Source organism: Equus przewalskii, chromosome 2, assembly GCF_037783145.1.
Source record: "Equus przewalskii isolate Varuska chromosome 2, EquPr2, whole genome shotgun sequence".
Taxonomy (NCBI): Eukaryota; Metazoa; Chordata; class Mammalia; order Perissodactyla; family Equidae; genus Equus; species Equus przewalskii.
In genome coordinates this window covers 107722862-107747560 of record NC_091832.1, presented here as the reverse complement: position 1 = coordinate 107747560, position 24699 = coordinate 107722862, and the positions used below count along the sequence as shown (strand labels likewise).

General features: G+C 41.6%; 1 protein-coding gene across 7 annotated transcripts in view; it reads right to left on the bottom strand.

Moving 5' to 3' along the window:
* Positions 1 to 24699, bottom strand: part of LOC103545149 (rho GTPase-activating protein 20-like) — a 29550-nt gene that overhangs the window by 1912 nt on the left and 2939 nt on the right. For 4 of the 7 annotated variants that reach the window (XR_011537232.1, XR_011537233.1, XM_070609218.1 and 1 more), the window contains exons 3-12: positions 19552 to 19701; positions 18529 to 18570; positions 17808 to 17892; positions 13747 to 13824; positions 11430 to 11496; positions 8844 to 8999; positions 5947 to 6116; positions 4411 to 4572; positions 1534 to 1643; positions 552 to 741 (exon numbers count right to left, since the gene is read on the bottom strand). Coding sequence is in view for 5 of the 7 variants with exons in the window: in XM_070609218.1 (XP_070465319.1) it covers positions 552 to 741; positions 1534 to 1643; positions 4411 to 4572; positions 5947 to 6116; positions 8844 to 8999; positions 11430 to 11496; positions 13747 to 13824; positions 17808 to 17892; positions 18529 to 18570; positions 19552 to 19701 (1210 nt within the window). In the remaining 2 variants the exon portion in view is untranslated. Of the gene's footprint in view, positions 1 to 433; positions 742 to 1533; positions 1644 to 4410; positions 4573 to 5946; positions 6117 to 8843; positions 9000 to 11429; positions 11497 to 13746; positions 13825 to 17807; positions 17915 to 18528; positions 18571 to 19551; positions 19702 to 24699 lie in introns of those variants that run through there. The other 3 variants (XM_070609219.1, XM_070609220.1, XM_070609221.1) reach the window with 3 other exon arrangements.

Below are 24699 nucleotides of genomic sequence, written 5' to 3'. Positions count from 1 at the left end.
CTGGAATCTTTTACTCGTTTCCTCACCCTATAGCAGAGGCAAAATAGTAGCCAAGTATTTTTCTGAATGAGCCACAGCTGGCAGAGGAAGGCCAAAGTGTGTGGAGCCATGGGTGCTCATATTGCCCAAGCTGCCTAGGATGTGCCAGTAATGACCAGAGGAGCTGGGTGCTGTCGCCATCGTGTGATGAAGAAACCATGGCTTGGAAACTTTGCCCAGGGTTACACATCCCTCAGTGATTAGGCTGAGAGTTGAACCTTGGCTTGTCACACTCCAAAGCCCAGGTTCTTTTCTGTCATATCGGGCCACTCCTCTCTCTGCTGTTCAGTCGGTCCAGAGTTTAGTCTCATGGACAGGAAGGGAGGAGAGACTCAACTGCTCACAGTTCCCCCTTAACAACCCTCCTTCCCATCCCCACAGAGGAGGATAAATGACTCTGCCACTCAACGGATGCACTTTCAAAAACTGGTCTGTCAGAGTTAACACCGTCCATTTTGGGTTCCAAGTGGGGACTCTGACCCCTAGGGCACGCAAATGAGAGCTTTCATTACCTTTCTTGTGATGTCACTTTCTAATTCTGCACTGCAGGCATTGGGCAAACAAAGAATGCTTGGGGCTATGCAGGTGGCTAAGTTGTAAGCTGTCATCTGATTGACGGACGAATGCTGCTGAATGTTGTGCAGCACTCCAAAAAGATAGCGCAGGAGCACTGCATTGGCTCTGGGCAGCTCGTCCAAAAGCCTAAAGACACAAAAATGGACCTTTAAAGACAGCACGTCATTTTGCTTAGGAAGTTGGAAATACAGAGAAAGGGAACAGAGGACTTCTTTGTAGAGCAGGCACAAAGCCCAGTGAACATGCACGAGAATGCAGAAATGGCCCTCATAAACATGCTGCCTGAAATATTTCCCTGAAACGCCTAGAACGTGTTCTCATTTGGGCACATCTTATTAATATCGAATTTAATCTAAATATATTTTAAAACTCTGAAACATTGCAGAAACTCTTCAATTAAAGTTCACAAAAGCTCATTGATTAAATTAAACAGTGATGAAATTTCAAAGGCTCCCTTTGTTTTGAAGGTAGCAATATAGGAACACTGTCTCAGGGTAAGAGCCCAGCAAAGTTCCAGGCAAAAATGTTTCATTGAGTTCAGTTCCTGAACCAGATAAGAACTTCTCTGGCTAGTTAAGTGTTTGACAAAGGTAAGACCATATCCCTGGCAGATTGGTCCTTTAGCATCTCTCTTGGACCAAAGGATTTCCTCTGCTCTCAGTTTCATATATTCAGAAGGTATAAAATGGTCAAGGATTCCTTATTAACAAGACTAGGAGAAGAACAAGAACTCAATAAGAGCAGTAAGGCATGCCTCTATTTTTGAACTGGCCTCCGTGGGAGTGGTCAAATCAAACTCTTTGGCATTGGTCATTATTTTAGTGGACAAAGCTGTAAAGTATAAGCTAATATTTTCCTAAGAGTATGTTGATTGTACTTTTGAGGTGTGCCCCAGTAGAGTAATCATAGCATCGTTACCTCTGAGTGGCAGCGATTTTCTCCTCCTCGTTCTCTCCATCAGTTATAGTGACCCATTTAGCATAGAGATCAGATGTAAAGACGCTCCCTGGGATGTTTCGAAGAAAATCCTTACACACATCAAAAGAAGAGTATTATTCTTATGGCAAATACATATTGGACAAATTACAGGGAAAACATGGAGTTGAAAAGTTGAGTTTCTGTCCCCACTTCCTTCTCAGGCTCCCCACACTGTGACCCACGCAGCGCTCAGCTCCACCTCTCCACTGACTTGCACACCCTGAAGTGGGTGCTTGGACTTCTAAAACTTAGAAGCATCAAAGCAGAGTGGGCCACAGTGGGAGTGAAGAGAAAGCCCCCTTCTATCACCTGGAACTTCCTCTTGGTGTCCATTTTAGTAAACTAGTGGAAACTGACAAGGTCCGGTGAGACGTCATCCTCAATCCTGCTAGTTTCTTGAGAAGAAATACCCATCCCCGTTTGAGACACAGTGCTTGCTCTTAACTCAAGCAAGAGAAGTTCTGAAACAAACCAAACGCGCACACCCTCGTGCTCTCGCACACATATTAAGAGAGAACTGAGCCTTCTGACTTGAGGTATGTGTGCTCCTTGGGAGAACACTGCGTCACAATAGCCTCGTTCTTCCTGGTTTTAACTGTATGAACGTTCGATTCTGCAGACTGGGAAGCAGCAGACATTGGAAATATATCAAAATCCCCAATGGGTAACAATGTGTTACCCCTTACAGTCTGTGAGTGGGACATACAGATCCTTCCAAAAGAAGAAACTTACTAAAAACTTAGATACATCGCAACTTCAGGCCTCTGAGTATCAGGGCTACAGACGCACAAATGTCAGCTTCCTAAGTGGAGGCCTGGAACATCTGTCACTTTAGAGGGCTGAGGAACAAGTTTAACATCGTAGAATTGGGCCTATTAAAATTTGCGAAGCTTTAATGTTTGTGCAAGACTGAGGGGAAGTTGTCACATTGTCTTGCTAGCTTCCAAGCACACCTAGCTTCCATTGTTCTCACTCAGCAGCACACGCCTTCTCTTAGTGGTGGCTTGCTCAAGAAGTGCCTCAGGGCAACTATCCTAATTAGAATCTAATGATGGTTCACTCATGCTAATCCCTATTGAGCTGCTGTTAGTGCCAGGCACTGTTGTGAGCACTGGGGACAGAGCAGAGAAGCCAATGGACAGAGTCCCAGTCCTCTCACTTTGACTATGTTGATTGGTGTGTGGTACCCATGGTATTGTAGCTAGCCATGGTAGTTAGTGCTTTTCACCGTGTTTCCTATGGAGTGCTTCCAATATATTTGGAGGGAGGAAGCAGTCCAACTCTGGCCGGCTCTTCGAGTCTGGGAGCGTGCAGGAGGGCCCTTGCCTCATGCGTACCACACTACATGCACTCGGAGCATGTGTCTCCTCTCTGTTTCCTGAACCCTGTTCTGTGGGAGCCCATTGGTGAGGCTGAGTGTGGTGAAGCCAGAACATGACCCGAGCAGAATATGCCAAGGGTATTCACTGCTGGACCTCTGTTTTTAGACAGCTCAATGGCAAACTCAATGTGGTCCTGATGACGTACTCATTTCTGGTTTAGGTCAACACTCCAGTTCATTGGGCATGGTATTATCAAAGCCAAGTTGCAAAGTCTGATTCCCCACCAAGATCAGTCAACTTTAGGAATGTCTAAGAACTATACCCACGAGTGGCCACCCCCTTGCTAGTCTGTACTTATAACAGACAGATAGGCAAGACTCTGCTGATGGGCAACTCTAACTCTTGCTGGAAAATCAGTTCCAGGTGTGCACCTCACAGAAGGCAACACTCAACTTGCTATTTGCATGCCTAGTGTATATTTCTAATCATCCCAGTGTCACAGTGGTCGACTCTAAGCCACTTCTGAACTGTCCCTATTTATGACAGAGCTGAACAATCATGGGGAACAAGGAAAGACCAAATGGAATCTCGATTATAAGAGAATTTTAATAACCTATTGTAGTCATTTCTACTTATGACATTCCTCTTTAGAGCTGTTAACAAATACCAAGATGGATTGAGTCAATTCTTTCCCTGTTCTATGATTCCCTTCATAGAAACATAACTGGATATTTGTGATTTAGCTGTATCATTTAAAAAACTTTTTTGTATAAATCTATTGAATTTTCAGAATTCCAAACAAATTTTCGTTGCTGCACCTACTTTAAAAGTCAGATTTATAAGAAGAAGCATGTGGTAGGAGCTTGTTACTGTGTGACCATAATCGTGGGTGGTGGGTTAAGCATAACAAACGTTAATAAAGGATGCCAAATTTGGTAAGGGTGAAAGAAGGCAAAAAAAGTGAAGTCACCCCTACACTACTTTTAAATTAAAAGAGACAGGCGAAAGAAGGATGAGGAAGTGAACGGAGCTTTTGGTCACTCATTGAGCATTTTTTGATTCATTGAATGACAAATGTTGGCTTACTGACTACGGTCAACCTCTCTATCTATTTTCAAATGTTTCATACGAATTTTCTTTTGTAAACTTTGCTTTCATTAGGACAATGGTGAAGAAGTCATCAAAAACAGGATGTTTGTTCTGGTAAACGTTCTGTATATCTAAGTGTGTGTTTAGAATTTTTATTATTATTATTCTGGGATAATGTTCAGGAATGAAGAAGGAGAAGGTAGTGTGTGATGAAAAAGGAAAGTATATCTAACATTTGGGGCTTTTAACACCCAAACTAACGCCCTTAAATTTGGACTTCGTGAAGTGTTTTTCAGTTTCTCAATCTATTATGCCTATTATGGTTCCTGGGCAATCACGGTGAAGGAAATTGATCATGTACCTTCAGAGTTACGCTGTGTGTGGATAATGCTAGAAGTTTCCCTACCTTTAAGACAGATGCGACCACAAGAACAGATTCACAGTCCAGGTTCACTTTGTCCCCAGCATTTAATGTCTCCTTTAGGGCTCTGCATAATTTCATATTGGCCGATTTTCTGAATATGCCCTCTGTGAGCGGCCCTTTTTGCTTGATAAAGCAAAGCATATCCTATAGGGAAGAAGAGAAAGGAAAAATCAATGGCACCTCGTATCCAGGAGCCCAGAGCACCCGCTCCCCCCTTGTCGGAGCTGGGGTAAGCGAGGTGCAGTGCTGGAGGTGGGGGCATGCAAGCAAACGTGGAATTTTTTTTCTCAGTGTCTCTATTTTCTACCCAACCATCCCTTCTACATTCATATGCTGAAACATTTCAAACAGTTGTTAAGTCAGATTTTCCTTTTCAGTGAACTGACACTTTTGAATCAAACTTCCCTGCTTCCAGGCCTTTGTGGAATCACCCGCTCCTACTCCACCAATCTTTCCTCATCGTGCCCTAATATAGCTGCTCTTCCCCAGCTATGGAAATCTTTGTGCCATACCCGTGTCCCATTGTTCGTTCCCCTTTAAGGGGCTGCGTACCCCATTTCTACTTCCTGGATTGCTTTCCCTCTTTTCAAATCGGGCTCTCCAAACCCCTCTCCTCCTCCTCTAATTACATCCCCTTCTCATCACTCTTTCCTTTCCTTTTGCTGCATCTTCATGTCCTCTGCTTGTGGTGCAGAAAGGCTCTAGGTATTGGAGTCAGGTAATCCAAGGGACCCGAATCCTATGATGCTACATCTTGGCTGTGTGGCCTTGGGCACAGTGTACACTTTAGTGAGGTTACTTTTTTTTCTCATTTGTGAAGTGGGAATGATGATAATCATAGCTACCCCCTAAATTTGCTGTGAAACTTGCAAGGACTGAGGTAGTAGGAGCATGGGACTGGCATGACACATTTCTTCATCGTTAGCCTAAAATTCCCTAGATCTGGTAGAGTGCTTGGAGAGATACTGGACACTCAATAAATGTTGACACTGACAATTCCATACACCAACTTGAGTTAACACAGGCCAAATTCTGTGGCTGTCACTTGACACATTCTATTTGGATGAAAGGATCCACATATGCCAGAGGCTGAGTCTGTATGCTTCAGCACTGGAAATACAGGTCAAAATCACCTGAGAGATTCTGAGGAGTGAGATTGAGTAGACTCAGCTGAAGGAGGCTGAAGACTACTGTGGAGTTCAGAGAAGATGAGACGGGGTGGACTCTCAGAGACTCATCCACATAGAGCCCATTTGCATTGATCTGAGCAGGCATATGTGGGTCTTTGCTGAAACCTATGGAATGGACATGGGTATCTTTTCTTTGTCGTGTTTGCTTTATGACTCAGCAGTACCTAAATCAGATTTTATTCTTTGACGTAATATTAGCAAAGCTTTTCCCCCAAAGCCAGCGGCTGTCTAAAGATTTCTCCATTTAGGGATAGATTTAAACGAGACACTTGACCTCTCAGAGTTCTCCCTCCTCAGGAAAGCCACAGAAGACCAAAATGAGACCCACCAGAAGAGAAGGGGGCAGGCTGTCGCGTTCACACACATCCCCGAGGCTGACGCCGAAGAGCTGCCCTGGCTTTGGGGATGGTGGCGTCACGTGCAGAAGGTCCTGGCAGGTGCTGGAGCCACGCCGGAGGGCCCAGTTGCCCATAAAATTAATTCTCACTGACTTCTGGCCTGAATCCAAAGAAGAAGTGAGATTATCAGTAGTAGTTAGTTTAATTTACTTACGGCACATTCATTGCGATGGCAAGAAGAAAGAGGAACTGAGTCAGCTTTTGCACAGAATTTCCCACGTTTGGAAATTGGCCAACTGCATCCTTGTGGTGTTAATGTGCTCTTCTTCCCCTCATCCTGCAAACCTAGAGGCTTGCTCAGACTCGGGGTCACTTCTTCCAGGGGAAATGCTTCCTAGGCAGTGCTCTCTCCTGCCTGTTGCATGAGACACTTCACTTGTACTTGTCCGTGTTTTCTGATGTTTAGTATGAACAGTGGATTCAGGTGACAGATCACATTTCGAAAGCTAACCAGGTTTGGTTTTCAAATCAAGCAGAGTTTGGCAATCATCTACTTTCATAGTAAGTCTCCTCCCACTCTTAGATTCCCTGTTTGCTTTCTGAACGCCCAACCATGGTCAACTTTCTTTCAGCAAAAGGATCTGCCTTTCAAGACACAACCTGCCTGAGCCCACTTCTCAGCCGGCCTCTGACCTCTGCTCTGGGGGCCACAACGCTCAGGCAGCTCCATGATGACTATCAGCAGTCAGGGTCCTTGGGAAGTAGTCATTAAATGCTGGCTATGTGGTAAGATTCCAGGTGGCCGTGTTTCTTCGGACACCCCACAAAGCTACCCAGAGATGATTTTTAACTACCCAACAGCCCCTGTCAAAAGAATGCTTTTCAAAGGAAAGGTGATCAGCAAGGAAAAGCTGAGTTCCAAGTTTCTACTGCTCAGCTATGAATGTTTACCTAAGAAGGTACCTTAACATTTGTTTAAATCACATGTTTATACCGAATACTAAAAATGTCAACAGAGGAGCCAAGTTGTAGAAGGATAAACAGTGAAGCAACATTTCACCAAGTAGCCTTCAACGTCCAACCACTCGGCCTTCCTGGGAAGGAGTGAGTGCATCTCCATGTCCACTCACGTGGATGCAGTGCTCCTGGGGCTGGACCAGAGAGAGCAGGATCCGAGAAACAGAAGGCTCCTGGTTCTGCCGCTTAGTCGGATAAGTTTACTGAAAACTCTTTGAGCTTTGGTTTGGTCAACTTTAATGTAAATGATGCTACCTACACCTCTTTGGACTAAATACTAGAAGGTCCCACTCAGCATAAGGCATGGCTCATAGCAGCCTTGATAAATCTCATCTCCCTCACTCAGAGGCCTAAGGAGGCCTAGACATCTGTCTCCTCCCCCCAAAGCAGACCCCACCCCCATTCTCCATTTGATTTCACTGCCTCCAGAAGGTAGCAGTCATGAAGGAATGCCACCACTCCCCTAACTAAGGCTTCTTCCTGCCTGGCATTTGATACCCCTACCATTTTAAAAAGAGAGAAGAAAGCCAATACATTCTTAACTCCAGGAGAAGATTTCTATATGTCTGCATGTACAAATGTTTGTCTCAGATACACGTTAAAATATAGGTTGAGTTGTTGTATGCAACCTGGTTTTCCTACTCTTAACCTGATTTTATTATTTCTAAAACTATCCAAATGTATTCCATTATTCAGCTTAAACAAGAATGCTCTGAAGAAGAGTGCTCTATCCCTTGATACAAAGCTACACATTCAGCTACTCTATGAGCATAGACAGAAAGTATAGACAGTGAGCTAACATCTGTTGCCAATCTCCTTTCTGCTTGAGGAAGAGTGGCCCTGAGCTGACATCTGTGCCTATCTTCCTATATTTTGTATGTGGGTCGCCTCCACCGCTTGGCTTGATGAGTGGTGTAGGTCAGCACCTGGGATCCAAACCCACAAACCCTGGGCCACCGAAGTGGAGCGCACTGAACTTAACCACTACACCACCGGGCTGGCCCCCAAAACCTAGCTAGTTTTAAACAGTCCTGGCAAGATTTAGTTTAGTGTTTCCTCATGCTCCAATTAGGGTGTGTGTATTAAAAAATAAATTTTTTGAAAATTTATCCTTCTAGAATAACAATCATAATAAAAATACTTTGAAGTAGAAATTCTATTCTGGCTCAAATACTTCCCAAATAAATAAAATGTCTTCTTCAGAGAAAGAAATATCAATGGGAAAATATTGGAGTGGTAGGGGAAAAAATGACAAGAAGGAAGATAAAAAAGCCCTGACCGTAAACATTCAGTCTAGTTTTGGTCTCGCCCTGGGTCTGAAGCAGACGTGGAAAGCGAGCTTGCTGTGGGAACAGACTTGAGAGTCCAGTTCTCTCTGGAATCCCAAGGCCACTTCAGCCGAAGCCCAGAAGAGAGTCCAGTTCAATTCCATAACTCTTCGCTCCACTGGAGTTTTTGATTCCAGGTGTGTCTAAGACATGTGGTCATTTGGTCCCCTCCCGTGACAGACCGAGATACTGGACAAATCCCTGAGATCGGGAAGGCACGTTCTCGGGTTGTAGAAGCACATGCTCTGAGAAGACACATGGATGTGCAGACACAGAACTATATGGCAACAGTGCTCTGGGGATACAGAGAAGGGAGCAACTGTCTACCTAGAAGAATTAAAAAAGAAAAAAAACCTTCCTAGAATTGAGCTGGGTCTTGATTTCAGACCTTTGGAGTTTCTCTAAGCTTGATTCTGGGCGGGTACTGGGTTCCTGTCCACACGGGCCCTCCACCCACACATGGAAAATCAGCTCTGTGTCACGCGTTTGGGAAGTGGAGACATGAGCCAAGAGAAGGCGCTTGCCGGAGGGGAGGGGCTCACCTTTCCTCTGCTGGTTCCTGGCTGGGTGCCTTGGCTTCAGGATGAATTGGCCTTGCGTGTCTGGGGACTCCTGGAAGGTGGAGCCCTCTGGTCCCTGTGGCAGGAGCCCAGTGGCTGGACGATGGCTCATTTTAATTATGTAGGGATGCTCATGTCCTGTACAGAGAAAAATCTAACTATGCATCAGGATGATGGTGATGGATTAGGATCAAACCTCCTTACTGTGAGCGTGTGGGCCACACCAGTGTGTGCTGCCATTCTCCCGCAGCTTCTGGATGAAGAAGGCTGTGCTCCCGAGCGAGCGCCACGTGCACCCTCACGGGCGACACCTTGCAAAAAGCAGGTGCCCAAGCAAAAGAGTTTAAAATGGAAAGAGAAAAAGATTTTTAACCACGTTGCTTTCTTTGGAATGCATAGATCCGTAAGTGCATTGCACAATGTTGACTTTTGCTGTGTTTCCCTCCGAGAATATTTAATGCCTTCTAGTTTCTGCCTTGACACTAACTAGATCTGTACATCTGAGGCAAATTACTTGACCTCTCTGAGCCTGACATTCATCCTTTTAAATGCTTACCCTCACACAGATTTATAAGGATCAAGGAAAATATATTAATAAACATTGGTGGTCAATGGTTTTTAAAGAATTGGACCATATATGTTCAGAATTGCTGTGATCACTGTTGTCTCACTCGTAATGTCATTTTAACACAGATTTTTTGTTTCCTTTTGTCAGTTCTAAAGACAAGGGCTCCTCAAGAGCAGCAGGGCTCTGTGCCTTCAGCTGCCCTCCCACGGCTGCCCACCCTCCCAGGGCCCTGCCAGGCAGCCATCAGAGGGAAGGCTGCACGGTGTTGGAAACCCAGAAGCAAAGTGCAAAACAGTGTTTACAGAGTGGAAAACTGCCCCCAACATCACCGGGAGTTGCCTGCCATGTGATTTGTTTTGCTCTTCCATGCTTTAAATTGCTTCCTCTCCATAGAGTTCTCTGTGGAGAATTGCACTTTTCCCCAACAGTGTGGTGTGGATTTCATTCTTGAAGAATACAGGCATGCCTAGTTTTATTGTGCTTCCCTTAATTGCATTTCACAGATACTGTGCTTTTTACAAATTGAGAACTTCCGGCAACCCTATGTCAAGCAAATCGATCAGCACCATGTTTCCAACGGTGTTTGCTCGCTTTATGTCGCTGTGTCATATTTTGATAGTTCTTGCAATATTCCAGTCTTTTTCATGATTATTATAGTTGTTATGGTGATCTGTGATCAGTGTCTTTGATGGTACTATTGTAATTGTTTTGGGGCACTATGAACACTGCCCATCTAAGATGGAGACCTTAATGGATAAATGTGTGTGTGTTCTGACCTCTCCACTGACCTGACATTCCCCTCTCTCTCCATATCCTCAGGCCTCCCTGTTCCCTGAGACATGACAATATGGAAATTAGGCCAGCTAGTAACCCTACAATGGCCTCTAAGTGTTCAATGAGAGGAAGAGTCACACACCTCTCACCTTAAATGAAAAGTGAGAAATGATTAAGCTTCCTGAGGAAGCCATGTCGAAAGCTGAGGCGGCTGAGAGCTAGTCCTCTGGCACCAGAGAGTTAGCCAAGTCATGAACGCAAAAGAAAAATTCTTGAAGGAAATTCAAAGTGCTCCTGCAGTGAACACATGAATGAGAAGAAAGCAAAACAGCCTTATTGCCGACAGGGAGACAGTGTTAGTGGTCTGGATAGAAGATCAAACCAGCCACAACACTCCCTTCAGCCCAAGCTCATCCAGAGCAAGGTCCTCACTCTCTTCAATTCCGTGAAGGCTGAGAAGACCTCCTGCCAGGTCTGCGACAGAGCCTGTCCCTTCCCTTGTCTTAGTCCCTCTATTTTCCACACTGAACAAATTTGCTGATCCAAGAATTATTATTATTCTTTTAGCTCACTTGCTCTAATAACGATTTTAGGAGAGGTGTAATCGATTTATCAATAACCTCAAGAACAATGCTAGAAAACTCGGCCTGAGAAACAGCAAAGTACCGGTGGTTTAGTCAGTGAAGATGTGAGGAGTTAACTGCGATTATCTCATCTTCCTTATGATGCTGAGAAAAGTTTCGGACACAGAGCAAGTATTAAATAAATATTTGTACTTGGATTCAGAGGTATGGCTGGATTTTTTAAGATTCTCACAAAATAGAGGCTACTTAGTAGTTAGGAAATGGAACAGAGGAATTCAAGACTGGAATATAAAAAAATAAATAGATGGGAAAAGAAATTCCAATCCAGGTTGCCATCATACCTGAGGAAGTAAGTATGTATAAGTTTTTCAAGACAGCTCTGCTTGTCAAGTAAAAAAGTAAAGAAGAAAAACTCACATTTCCCACAAACTAGACCATAAGCCGTGGAATGAAGAGATGTTATCAGTGCCTGGGATAGAGTAAGTGCTTAGTAATTATTTAATAAATGTAGGAAGGAATATTGCATAAGATTTTCACTTTTAAGGGTCTTGGAGCTTGAGACTGAGCAACCGTTCCTTGGAGACTTCAGAGTTGCAGTTTTCTACCCAATCAGCCCCCTCTGAGATGTTCCCAGACACTTACCAGTGAGTGGGCATGGGGCCTCTTTCTTGCCGGAACTGACCCACAGCTGGTAATCTTTCTCAGAGCCCTTGGAAACAAAAAGAACTATGTGTCACACTAAATCTTTCACAGCAGGTACCAGTTCCTTAGCATTTCTGCTTCCAAAAAGAAAAAATTGGGGCCAGTATAAATGCTATTTGGTCAATGGGGGTGGCTACAGTTTTTCGGAGTCAATGGCGCCGATTTCAGTAACCCCTTATCCCTCTCACAGCCTCCAATAGACCCTCCCTGATTCTTGTCCCTGTTGATGAAGGCCAAGGATCTATGGAACCACAATGCAGTCAGCCCCTCAATTTGGGCATGGCCGATAGCAAAAGAAATCACAGTTATGCCCCCTTTATTAAGGAGGAAAAGTCTAATCTTGAGAGTCCTGCCTTCTGCTATCTCCAGACTCCTTGGAGAATGTTGGCTTTTGCCTTCAAATGTCCCTGCCCAGACAAGCATGCTGTCCAGAGAGCCACACACCCTGCCATGACTGTTCCATGAAAGTAAAGCTTGAAAGGCCTCGATGGCTCAGCAACCCTGAGCTAAAGGAGGCGGAAGCCCAGGAGGCCTTGAGGAGATGGCCCAGCGAAGTCAGCGCACTGACTCTGGTGCAGACGCGGGAAAGAAGCCACAAGAACTGTAACCGAGAGAACAGGTCAGATGCAGAGCACAGCCACTCCCAGCAGAATCATTGCCAGTAATGCTGTAAAGCCTACTCGGAACGAACAAGTCAAAATTATAAAGACAGCTGAATTATTTTAAAGAGTTCTCCAAGAGAGGATAAAGCAAAAAATGTTTGAAACGGAATTGTTGGATGATAGGTACCGTGCTTGCCCTTGACTCCCGATTAAAAATCAGTCTAGCCCTTCTGAAGGAGAGTCCCAGCTATGGCAGCCATCACACACACATACACAGGCACACACACGTGCCTGCACAGCTAAATCTGCTCAAAATTGTGTTGCAAATAGGAAATGAGAGCTAATAAAAACCTTTTCTTTTAAGGTAGGGATTGGAAACACTGTGTTGGAATCTCTTCAATCAGGCATACATATATAGCCAAATAAGCTCAACTCTTCATTAAAATAGAAATTTTTTTGTCTAGTGAGATTGATCACTTTACGCTAAGGAAAATTAAAATCATGAAATAAAATGAGCTATATCATTAATCAATCTCCCTAACCTCATCCCTAAAAACACTCACTCTCTTCCAAGGTTTAATTGTTATTCAGAGTGTACATATCTTCTAGGTTAGAAATCAATGCAGAAGTGTGCTTTACTCATGCATATAAATTCCAATTCATTTAAAATGTATTATTATTAATTCTGTTTGTACAGAAATCATTGGCTCCTTATGGAAAATTCTGGTTGCCCTTTGCTTTTAAGAGGCTTTATTATACCATTGGGTTAGGCAAATTTTAAATACAAGTCTTGTAATTACGCCCTGTCACTGTAGCAGGGCATTTTTACATTTCCAGAGAATTTTATTTGAGGAGCCGTGCTTTACAAGTGCTTCCTTGTTTTCTGTCCATCTGCATGTCACTCTCCCTCTCTTTTCCCTGACACAACCTCGTCCTCAAACATATGTATCTCTCACCAAAAAGAATTTCAACAGCTCACACCAGCTCCATCAAAGTATCAAAGAGCAGACACTTAAAAGCAGAACAGGATGAAAGTGATGTGGACACAAACGCCCCCGGATTCGTGGTCTCATTCAGAACTTGTCTCCTCCTTTACCAATTCACAAAGGGCATTAGCCAACTCATCCTCAGGGTCTGCATCAATGGGGTGGAGCCTGTAGCCAGATGGTCTTTATATCAAAGTTCACAAGAAAACATCTTATTTAGGGTTCATCATACTGAGATTGAGTCCTTGAATGACAACCAGGGCAAATGGCGATGGGAGGGGAGGAATCAGGAAAGAATATACAGAAGGAACAGTCCAGTGGAGGAGGAAATATTTAGAATCTTATGTGATTGTCCATGTATAAAATACATACAATAAAAATGCATGTTGCCATTAGCACTCTAAAATTATAGCCCAATTTCATTATGCTATTACTTTCCATTTGCACAAAATTTAAAATGGGAATACAAGAATAGCAACCATATATAGGTTAATAATATAGCTTTGCTGCCTTCAATTTCCAAATTTGAAGGGGGACAAAATATGACTTTGAAATCCATAATAATCAGTTGTCATGATGGGTGGTGCATTATGCAAACACACACACACACACACAAATCTCAAAAATTAAAGTTGGTTTTTAAGTAAAAATAGTTTGCAGGTAACTTACAGTTATTCCAAGCATTGGTAGTGACATGTTGATAATGTTATTCACTGTATCCGAATTGGTCACTGTTACAGTTACAGACTGTAAAAAATAAATGTGAAAAATTGCTATAATTTAAATTTGAAAAATTTAAATAATTTTTGTCAAATTACTATCCGTTTTCTAAAGGCAAGCTCGTTTTCAGGTAGTGACACAGCACAGCACATGCAGAGCACGAACCCCTAAATACCATTTACTTTCATTCCTTTGTATAACATGAGGCTAGTAGGAAGCATTTCAGTAAATCAAACATTTCTCTGAAAGGATTTGTGGCACAAAAAACATAACAGCTTAAGCAAGAAGGAGAAAGACTGAGAATTCCGGGCAGGCCCGTGGGCTGGTCCTCAGCACCTTGAGGCTATTTCTGTAATGGAGGGGGGGTGGTTTAAAAAGGAGGAGCTGAACCCTTTCTCTTCCTGAGTTGTGCTTTTGTAATATGGCTTTATTTCTTTGCAATTACATACTTGGTGTTGGTAAAATCAGAAGAACTGGCTATAAAAGGCATTTTTAAAAGCTATTCTTTAGTGAGTACTTTCTTTGTGTCTGGCATGATGGTCACTAAGTTTTCATTGTCAAGATATGTTGAGACAATTAAATGAAACCAATGAGTCCAGGAAATTAGACTGAAAATTTGAGAAACTCAAGTTCCATTCCAAACTCTGCCAGTGACTAGGGTATTCACAATAGCTCCCTGCCACACCTCACAGTGAGAAACTGCTCCATTAAAATAGGAAGACAGTTTACAGAAAAGTACCCGAAAGCAATTAATAGGATTCTGAGATATCTATTGAACTCTGAACTCCAAAAGACATTTTAAAAGAAGAAAAACGGTAACCAAGAACACTGACTGCGCACATAGTTTTGGAGTATTATCAGGCAGGAAGGCCCCTGTCCTAAATCAACGGTGCTTAAAGAAGACAGACAGCATAAGGGGACACTCAGAGGCTTGAAGATGACATTAAAAACAAAGGGAATCCTTTCGTAATTCATTCCTTGTCCTTTCATTGTATTTTTCTTCGTATGAATTCAATTGCTTGATATGACAGATGGCCCTGAAACTTGCTTATAATGGGACTTCTATCAATGAAAGCATTCATTGATTTCCAACTACTTGTAGCCCTAAGGATTATGAGAAAGTGCTTCAGAACCCAGTGGTAGAGCTCCGAGGGCCCAGACGCAGGCATGCTGGGAGCTTCCTGTGCTGACGTGTCTGGGGGCATTCAAACATGGGGTTTCCCTCGGGACCTAACCAGAAGTAAGGGTGCTGCTGTTTTTAAGATGTCTGAAGTCCCTTCAATACAATCAAAAACTCTCCCATGAAAGATTTTTTAAAGTAAAAGAATCTCTTTTCAAATGCTAATCATCACTCCCTAATTTATCTGGTCTGTAAGATAACGGTTTTTCCTGGCATAAGGAACATATTATGTTCAAAATAGTCATTCCAGGGATGTGTGTATTTCTTCCTGCATGTTGTCTGTTCTCCAAAACAGATAAATTCCAGTAGACAGAGCTCTTTGCAAACAAACGCCTTAAAAAAAATTAACTATTTCATCAAATAATTTGAAAAAAATGGAAATGTGATTTTTTTCATAAGAACTAAAGTGTTACTTGATATATGAAGAACCAGGAAAATGTGATCAATTCTCAAGAGTTGAGGACAACCCTGAGATGATCTAAACGTTCAAATTATTAGCCAAAGACAGCTATTACAATTATGCTCAATTATAGAAATGAAAATATGGTCATAATAAACAAAAATATAGGAATCTCAGCATAGAAATTAAAAATATTGAAAAATAGAAATTTTTTATCTGAAATCTGAAAAAAAAATTGAAACTACACAGGCTAAATTGCATAATGAAGATGACAAATGGAAGAGGAAATGATTTTGAAAGTAGATAATACAAATTATCCAATGTGAAGAGTAAAGGGGAAAAAAGAAGATTGAAAAAAATAACAGAACCTGAGGGGCCTGTGGACAACATCAAAGTGTCTGATATACGTGTAACTAGAATCTCAGAAAGAAAGAAGAGAAAAAACGGGGAAGAAAAAAAAATGAGGAAATAATGACCAAAATTTCCCAAACTTTAGACATAATTTACATTCATAAAGACATAAATTTAAAAACTCAAGAAGTTTAGAAAATGCCAAACAGGATTTTGTTTGGCAAAAAAACAGATTCAAGGAAAACCATGCTCTGATACTTACCCACACTGCTAAAAACCAAAAATCAGAAAAAATCTTGAAAGCAGCTGAAGAAAAATGACAGATCATATGCAGATGATTAATGTTTGAATGATCACAGACAACTCATCAGAAGCATAAAGACCAAAAGACAGCGGAACATCTTTAAAGCGCCGAAAGAAAAAAAATTGCAGGCAAAATTCTACATCCAGCAAACACATCTTTCAAGAGTGAAGGTGAAATAAAGACATTTTCAGATAAAAGAAACTAAGAAAATCTGTTGGCACCAGATCTGCATAACAAGAAATGCTAAGGAAAGTTTCTCCAGGGTGAAATGAAATAGAATTAGAGGGAAATTTGGATCTTCGGGAATGAATGAAGAACATTAGAAATGTTTGTTTTGTGTAACGTTTATGCAATTAAAGTTCATTTTCAAAAATTTAAAGGTGATTTTCCATGAAAAATTCTGACTGCAACCCCTGCCCTAAGTGAAATGAGAGCAGGCTGTGTGCTTTCCTAGGGAACTCTCCAGTCTTATCTCCTCAAGCAGAGCATCTCTCGCGATACTCAGAAACAGATCAGAATATTTGCACGGCTTTCCTACTGGCCAGGAAATAACTGTCTTAAACTGCCTCTTTTTCCACCTTCACATACTATCGTGTGTGATCGAGAGCTCCCGTAACAGATAACAGAACAAAGTGATATGAAAAACACCCAGAATATTTGCTCCTCAGGGTCAATGTCTTGGCTCCTGCACTACAGTTTCAGAGATCAAATTCTATAGAAACAACTGAGGTGAATGGTTTTTTTCCCCAGTGGCATCAACAAAATAAGGTAGAAATATACTGATCTCTTAAAAGTCTCAACCTTTTCAGTTCAATTAGTGCTGACATTCCTCAGAATGAAAGACTTTTCAAAACTTCTCCGCATTTTTAATACCTGACCCTCCAGTAGATTCTCTCCTAGAAGAGGGACATTACTGAGGCCAGCCGGCAAAATGGGAACATGAATGGTAGCTTCAAGTATCACACCAATGTTCAATGTACTAAAGGCGATAACTGTATGCTGTTATAGAAGGGAATACCCTTATGCTTAGGACATACCCAAGTGTTTAAGGATAAAGGACCACGACGTATGTGTGACCCTCAAAAATAGGTATCTTCATACACAATATGGAGAAGGAGAGAGAGACAACAAAATAAATGATAAAGCAAATGGAGTAAAATGTTAACCAAATAGGTGAATCTAGCTAAAGGGTATATGGGTGTTCTTTATACCTTTTGTATTTTTGCAACTTTTCTGTAACTTTACAATTATTCTAAATAAAACATCCTAGGAAGAAAAAAACTGTGGAAACAACCCAGGCCACTCTGCATGTAGCAACAATTGGAAAAAATGTTTCATTCTAATAGGAAATACCTGGTTGTGAAAATCACTTTATTACAACAAGCCACTATAATTACCATTAGCAGGATCCAGAGAAACATTAGGAACGTTTACCATGCAATATTCTTTTCATGCTTAAGCACTGAAGCCATCATAGATTCCTCTTGCTTCATATCACCTGGGATTCACGTTTTATGTCACAGTATGGATACAGGAAAATACAGTTTTCCACTTGGTACCTTCTAAATTCTCTCTTTCTCTTCCCCTCTCTTCCTTTCTCCCTCCCTCCCCCTCATCTCCCCTTCCTGTTTTTCTTTCCTTCTCTCTCCCTTTCTCTCTCTCTCTCTCTGTTTCTACCTCCATCTCTCTCTGTCTATGTCTATGCCTTTCTCTTTCATTCTGCCCAAATAAAGAACTTGGAATTTAATTTAATTTTTGCTCTTAAAAATACTCACACAGACACAGTTCTTAATGTCCTCAGTGATGATTTTGAGGGGAATGCTCTCTGGCTGGTCCTTCTCTTTGGCTAGATTGATGCACCTAATCACATTCAATAATAACCCAAAATAGAGTAGGATGGATTAGCTATTAGCTTCTTTTCAAATAATCTATACTGCTAATATTTTCAGTCTACTTGGTTATTTTTGAAAGCATATAAATAGACTCGGCAAAACCAAATTATGAGTTGGAAGAATATGCAAAAATACTTCATGAAAGTAAGACATGACCCAGAAAATAACGGGTTGCCCCTGTCGTGTGAGATTTGGCAGTAGATCCAGTCCTCAGAGCTTTCCTGCCTGATTGGAGAGCCCAGCACCTTCCTGGGTTCAAGGGTAGGAAGTAGCAGCTGCTTTGAGAATCACTCAGTAGAGTAACCTGCACTTAGGGAAATTGAGCATGTGTTTTGAGAGTAACATTGGATCCAATCATTAGGTTGGAGAGAAGGGGAAGATGAGAGTGACAAGCAGAACTTCCTCAAAAATAAGCAAAACATGCATGTAAGTGAGAGGACATTTTTGCAGTAGCAGCCGGGTAAATCTAAACAAGGAGTTATTTGAGGATGCTCGCACAGCTTCTACTAGAGAGAGGGAGAATAGTTTGAGGGTGCTGCCATGAAGAGATCTGCAATCTTTTATTGTGGATCAAAGATTTAGAATATGTATACTGAAAAAATACCTTTGAAGGGAAGAGTGCCATTTTTCCTTTAGTTCTGAAGAACTGCAATTTAAAAAAAGGGAGAAAAAATTAACTACATAAAATACTTATACTAAGATATTAGAACTGCCATTGCAGATGAAAATAGCAGCAGCCGTTTATCACTGACGTGGATGTGCGTGTCAGTTGTGCTCTCCTCATCGTTGGGCATTTGATGGGCCCTGCTGTTTTCCAAGCAGTGTTACAGCGATGGGAAATAGATCGTAAAGTGGGAGAGCAGTTGGTGTGGAATCTAAACACATAATTGCAACTATGTGAGGCAAGCTATGTGATCACGGGCAAATCAATTAACCACTCTGAGTTTCAGTTTCCAGAACAGGAAAAGGGTTAATTATACCTCAGAGCGTTCCTGCAGCTGGCAGTGCTATTCAAATATAAAAAAGAACCCCTGTGAACCCAGAAGTGTAGACTCAGGATGTCCAGGGTCGGGGGACCACATTCCCCATCCTCGTGCCAGTCTTAGAACATGTCTCGGAACACTAACTTGTACTCTGGGACCATACCTTTGTCTTGAATTGTCACCTCTCTATAGACACCAAATAAGACAATATGTACACAGCAATTCAGGCAACCCAGTATTTGATGACATGATTAATTTTATTTGTATAATTAAATACTATTTTTAAGGGAATGAATTTGAGAGTATAAAAGCAATTTTTCAAACTGACTTGGACTATTTAATAGTACTTGCTCACGGAAGATATTCCAGTGATTTAAAAACACAGCTACTCACTGGGGATTAGGGGCAGGATGTTGAGAGGGGCCTTAAACCTTACTCCATGTACCCTGAACATCCACCTCCCCAAGTAGCTCCTAGAGCCCATTTGAAAAAGCACTCATCCAAAAAGGAAAGGAAATTACTCCAATAGTTCCCATTGTTCATGATCAATTTGCACATAAAAACCTTTTGGGGGAAAGTACATACAAGTGTCATTATGAGAGGTCAGAAAAGGAGTCATTGAATACAAAAGCTGTAGGTCTTACCTGAAGGTGGCCACAAAGTTCACTGTGGGCCAGCCCAAGACAAAGGACCTCTTGGCAGAGGTGTCCACTTCTCCAAATTTGTCCAAACAGTTGGCAATCCATATGGTGTTCAGGGGTACTTTATTTTTTATTTTAAAGTTTTTTTTGTAACTAGAAAGATAACCAAACAAGACCTCTGTTAGTTTGTTTCTTAAATGTTATGGGAACAGCTGTGCTCATGGTAAGATGCCAATTCTCACTGCCCCAGGGTGCAACGTGCCTCCTTTAGCTCTGTGACCCTCTGTGCTCCGCACAGTCAGGGGTTGGATGGGTCTTTACAAAGTGTGTGCTGAGTGACGCCTGGCCCAGGAAGGCCCTGAAAACACAATGGCAGCAAATAGCCATTTTTCTGCATGTTGAGGATTGAGTATGGACCATACTCTACATTTTAGAGCTTTTTTAGAGAACCATTAATTCATTTATTATTCATTTATTATTGTTATATTTGTTATTATATTCACATATATCATTTTATTTACTTAATGATTTATTATTACTATAATTAATTTATTATTTGTTCATGTCTTGCTTACTTTAAAAAGCCTTTGAGTAGCTGAAGAAAGATACATGATACATGATTTATAAAGATAATTATACAACTTTTTTCTTGAGAATCAGACTAAAACAGCAATAAGCTTGGATCAGAGGGATTTAAAATACATTTTCAGCCTTAATTTTTTAAAAGATTTTCTAGCGTTTAAGCATAGGTTATTTTAAATTTCCTTTATTAAGATTTCATTCATATCATTTTCTATCAGGTTCCGGATCAAACTGAAAAACTGTTAGCGCGCGGACTGAGCTCAAAATTCAACCAATCAATCGATTGGTCCCACATCAGTGCCCAGGAGGTCTTACATGTGAGTCATGGAGATATTTCCCATTTATCTCTGAGGAATCGGAAGGTGATCGACTTTGTCAGCAATGAAATGGTTTTCCGACAGTTTCTGCCTAATCTCCTTTGACCTCTGACATGGAAACCACTATATCTCTCGGTTAACTCACAAATTTAACACTCAGGCGAGCCTGAGATTTAGACGGTACAAGTCCTCTGAAGGATGCCTAGGGAACACGGGCACGCCACTTCGGAATTGCCTCCTATTCAGAACCACATGTGGAAACGCTAAAGCTAAAATGAGATCCAAGACACCTCAGGTTCAAAAACCCCTAAGACTCTGCTGACTCATGGAACAGTTAAAGCAAAAAGGCTTTGATGGGATTTATGAAACGAAAATAATTCTGCAGGAAGCCTACCTGAAGGATGACCTAGATTCAAACGTTAGGGTACAGTGGATGCAAATACGCCTTGTGACACAGGTGGCTTCTTAGACATTTATTTCACATTTTTACCCTATGTTGATGTATTTGAAGATTTGTGTGAAACACAATCAATTCTCAGATAAAATAATTGTTCTAGATCGTAACTCTAAAAGCATTACGAAGCTAAAAATAGTCTACTGCCGATAGGAAAGAGAGACACGTGTCTACTTGTTTTTACAGATTTTAAAAGTTTTGTCATGTAGATGTCCATGTGTGGAGACACCTAAGGTACTGTGTGGAAAATTCCAAATATGTGCACCTGAAAGAGTCGTTTCTTTAATTCTCTCCAAAGTTCCATGAAGTCCCAAGATTATCCACTTCCTTGAAACCAAACCACGGAGTTGTCAAAAGCCCAGAGTATGGTTTTCAGTCTCCTATAACATTTATTGAGCTCCCACCACATGCCAAGCACTATTCTACATATTTTACAAACATTACTTCACTTAATCCTCAATCCACTATATCTATTAGCTCCATTTTATAGATGAGGAAACTCACAGAGAGATTAAGAAAATTGCCAAAAGCAAGAGATGGGCTTTGAAGCCAGACAGCCTAAGTCATGAGCCTATGCTCACAACCACTCGGCCTCCATGAGTGCTGACCTGGACAGTTCCATGTAGTGCCCTCCTCATCGTTCCTACCTTCAGCCTCCTTTCTCCCCCCAGAGCCATCAGGCTTTCTGACGGCATTGTTCTCTCATTTGAGAGTGAGAGGATCAATCTCCTGACATTCTATCAACAAAGCTAAATGCTAGCCTGGAAATACTGAAAATGTATTACAACAAAGGCTTGTACTACAGTGGATTCTCCTGAGATCTCACCGCGTTTCTCTGCTCTCAGTGTCTGACTCTTCAGATTATGTCAGTAGAAATGAGAAGGGATGAACCTTATGAAAACTGGCTCAAAGGGAGCAGGAGGAAAAAGGCAGTTTTTATTTCTACCACATGGGCCCTTACTATCGATCTGCTAAGATGATGGTATCCCTCTTGCTTTCTTCTACCTCAACTTGGACACGGGAGCGTGAGCCCCGGTGAACTGTGGAAAGTCACAGATTCTAGGGAGATTCCCCTCATTCTAAGGCACAGGTGTTCCCTTAGATGCTGGGAGTAGGGGTCATGGTATCTTCTGCAAGAATCTTTGTAATGCCACTGATAATAAGCTAATAGTCATCTTCATCTTTTGACCTAAACAAAATTGGATTTCGTTGTTTCTATATTCTTTAATAACTAAATATGAGGACAGAGATGTCTGAGGGGGGTGTGAGCTAAGTAAGTACAGTCTCTTCCTTTCTGTACGTTCTCCATGGGCCTCTACGAGTATTAGTATCTTATGAAGTAGATGCTGTTTAAAAAAACAAGTCATAATTTCATTTGAAAAATAACCTCTTATTTAGCATTCTAATGAATATCAAAAATGTTAACAAAGTTCCCATCTGACTTTAATTCTTGAGAACCAAAGTTTCTAATGTAGTATGAAAAAAATGAAAAAAATCTCCAAACAATTTCCACTGACTGTTATTAACATCCAGCACAACGGGAGAAATATAATTTCCTCATGAAGAAAGGACATATAAATCCCCTTTATTATTACACACAAACTAAAGTTCATTTAGTCTGACTAATATATATGCAGCAGTCAGTCAACTATTTACTCCCTTTGTGTTGGTTTCTGTAGCATCAACCTGGAGAAGAAAGAGTTTCCAACTGAAGCCTCAAGACACACTGAGGAAAAACGGAACCTAAGTCACTCCACCCCCTTCCCTGAGTAGAAAAAGCAGGCACTAAACTCAGGTGATTAACTTGAACAGATCGATCCAGGACATAACACAATCCTCCATCTGAGAGCGAGGCATGACAGAAAGGAAATAAGCGGCTTGTTGCGGGTGGCTATTTCATTGAAGTTGTTATTTCTTGGTAGGAAAAAAATAAATAAATTTTCTCATATGAACAGTAATCACGAATGTCCCCAAATGTTTACTATGGAAATGATCTAGTAGCCAGCTTTCTAAAAGCTGTGGTAAACTCTTGTACAAGGTGGCAGCATTGAGTACTGCTTGCTTCCTGCTATGGACTGAATTGTGTCCCCAACTCCCACCCCACTCCCCACCCTCCAATTCATACCTTGAAGCCCTAATAGCCAATATGTCAGTTTTGGGAGATAAAGCTTATAGGAGGTAATTAAGGTTAGATGAGGTCATAAGAGTGGGGTCCTAATCCAATAGGATTGGGAGGAAGAGAGAGAGCTCTTTCTCCACAGGCACACACTGAGGAGAGGCATGCGAGCCCATGGGGAGAAGGCGGCCATCTGCAAGCCGGGAGGGGAGCTCTCATGAGGACCCAACCCTGCTGACAGCCTCATCTCAGATTTCCAGTCTCCAGAACCATGACAAATTTCTGTAAATAAATAAATTTCTTTTCTGTGTGGTGAGGAAATGACTAACTCTCATCTGCTTGGTACCTGGTGAGAAATGGAACAGAATGCTCAGGGAACTGAAAAACAAATGAGAAGTCTAGCTATCAAAAAAAAAAAATCAGAGGCCAAAATAAAGATAAGAAAATATATTTAAGATGAGTGAAATTGCTTCCAGGTGTAGCCTTGGAGATGGTGATGTCATAAAGAGGACAGAGAGAAAAAGACTCTGTCCAGGGCTTGGCATGAGGGCCACTTGAAGCACTAATAATAAATAAATGAATCTCTGTAAATACATTTCTGTGGTTTAAGCCAAGCAGTCGATGATATTTGGTTTTGGTAGCCTGACCAGATGAAGACAGTTACCTTATCAAAAATCTCTGCTCTCTCTATATCAAGGTCTTCTGAAGCAAATCAAATGCCTTAGATCACCTACACTTTCCAACATTCCCAATGGATGTAGAAAGCATATAAAAGTAATCTTGCAGGAACTGAGTCTCATAAACAAGAATATTATTGAATAAATTGATAGAGATTGTGTCACATTATGAAACCCTTGAGCAGACACAGAGAGCTCTCTGAAAAGCAGTATGTGAAAGATGGTGGGCATCTTCTGTGATAATGGACCAACCAAAATAAAAATTCAGCTCTGAAATGGATGCAATTTGCTAGGAGAAAAGAACACTGTATCAATATAAAATGTTTTTAGCAGAGTACTGTAGGTTCTATCAGACCCATTCAGAGGTTAGCAGTATCTGAGACAAGTGGCTTCTGGTAGGAAAACAAAGGTCTCCTACTCTCCTAAATACTGTAATAATTACAAAGGTGAAAAGAAAAGTGAAGGAGAACGTATTCCCCTTAAAAATTGAATGTGAGTGGTCTGCAAAGTCCTGACAAGCAGGAGATGAGTGTTGTGGTTGCTTGCTTTTGTGTGTCTCAGGTTGAGCACAGAGGAATACAACATGGTGTGACAGGAAGAGCATGGCCTTGGGATGAAGGCAGACCTGCAGTGCAGTCTCTCCCACCATTTTCCTGTGTATGACATCGGGCCAGTTCCTGAGCCTTCCTCAGTCTTTGTCTTCCTATCTGAAGCCTGGAGATGATAACAGTACCTGCCTTGGAGGGCTATTGGGGAAACTAAACAAGCCATCTGTGATGCTCCTCGTGTGGTCCCAAGAATGCATCCAAGAAATTTCAGTTTCCTATACTAACCTTGCTTAAATAAAGAGATTGGTAACTAGTCTACACTTTTTAAAATAATGCCTCATTCCCTCTATCAGGAGCAGAGTGCCTTGAATGGACCTCATGCCAAGCCCTGGACAGAATCTTTTTCTCTCTGTCCTCTTTATGACATCGTCATCTCCAAGCCTACATCTGGAGGCAA